Below are 3,333 nucleotides of genomic sequence, written 5' to 3' on the forward strand. Positions count from 1 at the left end.
ATGTGTTGTAACCTACGGATTCAAGAAGAAGTAGATCGACATGAGAATACTATAGACGTTGTAGTTTTGATGGATGAATACATTAGCTACACCAAACATCCCATTTAGTGAAAATGGCAGTCATGAATCTAATCTTTTATCTCGACTATGAAACACTGATTAGAAACAGAAAGGGCGAGCACACATTTTGTTTCCTAAACGTCAAGTCCATCCCGGAACGAGTTCAGACATCTTGGGTACTGAACTACGAAGGATGATTATAAACGAGATTAATGTAGCAGGAATGCTTAGAATATATGGTGACACAACACTTGATATCTCGTTATGATCAAATGACTTTTGTTGCAAGATACGTGAAAAATATGACACCTACTAAATGCTTGTTTACTGTTAAACATGTAAAGAGTAAAACTTGTGCAAGATACAGCCAAGAATATTATTTCAGTAATATCGAACAACCAACTGGATACAAACAAGATAGCTTCACAATTATACAATATTCCTGCTCCACTGCCTGGCCAGTACAACAGAGTAAAGCAAAAACTGAAAGAATTTATGGAACGAAATGTGGTATACATCCCGTGTCTGAGTCACCAGAGCAACACTGCAGTAGAATACGGGTATAATGCGAGTAAACTGTAAACAATGAATAATTATTAAAAATAGGGCCCACATGTCTAAAGAGGCTAACACTATTAGCAAACTAAGACCACTTGTATATTGTATATGTAAGATGAACTCAAAGGAGGTATTTATAAATTTTTGAAAAAATTAACAAGGCCTATTAGAGGTCTTTCCAAAAAAAAAACAGCCGGAAAATATAAAAATAAAGCAAAAAAGAGCTTAATATACTGATATGTATTTTTTTTTATTGTACTTTTTATACTAAATAAATATTAAACAAATGAATAAAAATTCAAATGCGAACGATTGAACGGAACAAAATTATGAATGAAGAGTGAACAGAAAGTTTTTACAACTTGTAAAACATATTTGTCAATGTATTTTACCAACTAACATTTAAAAAGCTCATCATTAATCGACTAATATATACCCATAAAGGATTCCAAAATAAAGCAAAGGCGTTCCATATGTATACCGTTTGTAATCATTTTTTAAAGACATAGTTAGAAGTTAACCCAAATATGAAGCAAATTTAATTCCTTGATACACAATTACATTAATTAATCATACTAACATTAGACTTGCCCATCAAATAGATATAATTTGTCTGTAAAATATAAAACTTCTTCAAAACGTGGACGAGGCCAATGAAATGTCTCCTTTGCTCCTCCCATTCCGTCGCTCATGCTATCCCACATATATGAGTTATGCCCTCACGAATTGTATATAATAATAAAAATATACGTTGTAAAGTATTGTGCAAATATTCAGTAATGTCAGGAATAAAAGGTAACTCAATATTTATCCAGGTTTTATCTTTCATGGAAAATATCAATAATAATTATAAACTACGATAAAGACAACTTTAAAAATCATTCTGCATTGGTAACAACGTTGATAACAATATTCATATTTATGAAATGGAGAGTCAAAAGAAGAGAGTTTTGATCCTCTTAATTTTTTCAATAACGTGTCTACAAATTGGGACTTCTAAGTCAATGAGTAAGTATAAATCTTTTTTACATCACATTCCTACAATTATTTAATATGTATTTATGTAGATAATAGATTTCCTTGGACGAAGAATTTGGACGAGGAATTTGACAATGAAGTAAAAAATATAAGAAATAGTCTTAGAGTTATTGAAACAAACATCAACAATAGTAAGCCAGACCCAACAGAACCTACTGCAGTACCAACAACTCCACCCCCAACCACTTCAAAACCAACGACCCCAAAGCCAGATACAGCTCCACCTACAGAAGGAACAACAACCCCAAAGCCGGATACAGAATCACCTACGGAAGGAACCAAAACTCCAAAGCCAGATACAGTTCCACCTACAGAAGGAACAACAACCCCAGAACCAGATACAGCTCCACCTACAGAAGGAACAACAACCCCAAAGCCGGATACAGAATCACCTACGGAAGGAACCAAAACTCCAAAGCCAGATACAGTTCCACCTACAGAAGGAACAACAACCCCAGAACCAGATACAGCTCCACCTACAGAAGGAACAACAACCCCAAAGCCGGATACAGAATCACCTACGGAAGGAACCAAAACTCCAAAGCCAGATACAGTTCCACCTACAGAAGGAACAACAACCCCAGAACCAGATACAGCTCCACCTACAGAAGGAACAACAACCCCAAAGCCGGATACAGAATCACCTACGGAAGGAACCAAAACTCCAAAGCCAGATACAGTTCCACCTACAGAAGGAACAACAACCCCAGAACCAGATACAGCTCCACCTACAGAAGGAACAACAACCCCAAAGCCGGATACAGAATCACCTACGGAAGGAACCAAAACTCCAAAGCCAGATACAGTTCCACCTACAGAAGGAACAACAACCCCAGAACCAGATACACCAGCACCTACTGAAGCAACAAAAACTCCAGAACCAGATACAGCTGCACGTACTGAAGCAACAAAAACTCCAAACAAAGCAACTGAAAATGAAGAAGTATCAAATATTTTTAAGAGTTCAGATGACTCAAATGATGAAGAAATAGACTTTGATATTCCTGATTCAATTAAAAACAGTGACGATCTTCAAATACTTATAACATCTACTACAAAATTCTTCAAGGTTGTTGCCTTTGATAATATTAAAGAAAAAGATGTAGTGCTTACTAAAACTCTTAACAAGAGATTTGAAGAAGGAAAGAGTATTGTAAATTTTTCACCGAACTTTGATGTGGATGAGGCATTAAACTGTATTGAAACAGTAGTTAAAAAAATTGATCATGAGTTAGGAGATGATAACGAGGATTCTCAAGAGGAGGGATCCAATATTGGCATGATACTTGGAATTGTGGCTGGATGTGTAATGGGTGTGGTTTTAATTGGAATATTTGTTCATTACATGTTTTTTAAGTCGAAGAAAAGAGCTTAATCACACGCAGTTTATCCTGTATATCTATTGACTATGATGATTATTTTATTTTTATATTAGCAATTTATATAGTTATTTGATACAAGACAATGATAATAAATTAAGAATTATAAAGTAAGAATAGAACAATTCTAATAAAATTAAAAGTGAAAACATTGATTATTATGATTAATTCATAAAATCCAAATAAATTATATATATACTCTCAGGTCTGAATTCGTTAATTTCTTGTAATTTAACCTTTTTTTTGTCAGGTGGATATTTTATACCCCGAGATTTATAATAATGTGTCTTATTCCTTT

The 3,333-nt window shown here is 34.2% G+C and overlaps 1 protein-coding gene across 2 annotated transcripts; it reads left to right on the forward strand.

Annotated features, from left to right (window-relative positions):
• Positions 1–1,398: 1,398 nt before the first annotated feature.
• On the forward strand, positions 1,399–3,239 carry LOC121124112 (uncharacterized). Of its 2 annotated transcripts, XM_071890937.1 has the most exons (3): positions 1,432–1,626; positions 1,686–1,880; positions 1,965–3,239. In XM_071890937.1, exons 1-3 carry the CDS (start codon positions 1,545–1,547, stop codon positions 3,029–3,031), a joined length of 1,344 nt encoding a protein of 447 aa, XP_071747038.1. In that variant the 5' UTR covers positions 1,432–1,544; the 3' UTR covers positions 3,032–3,239. The 2 variants fall into 2 exon arrangements, with proteins under 2 accessions (XP_040575158.1, XP_071747038.1); XM_040719224.2 differs by having other exon boundaries at positions 1,399–1,626; positions 1,686–3,239.
• Positions 3,240–3,333: the final 94 nt, after the last annotated feature.

The sequence above is a fragment of the Lepeophtheirus salmonis genome, chromosome 9 (genome assembly GCF_016086655.4).
Source record: "Lepeophtheirus salmonis chromosome 9, UVic_Lsal_1.4, whole genome shotgun sequence".
Classification (NCBI taxonomy): domain Eukaryota; kingdom Metazoa; phylum Arthropoda; class Copepoda; order Siphonostomatoida; family Caligidae; genus Lepeophtheirus; species Lepeophtheirus salmonis.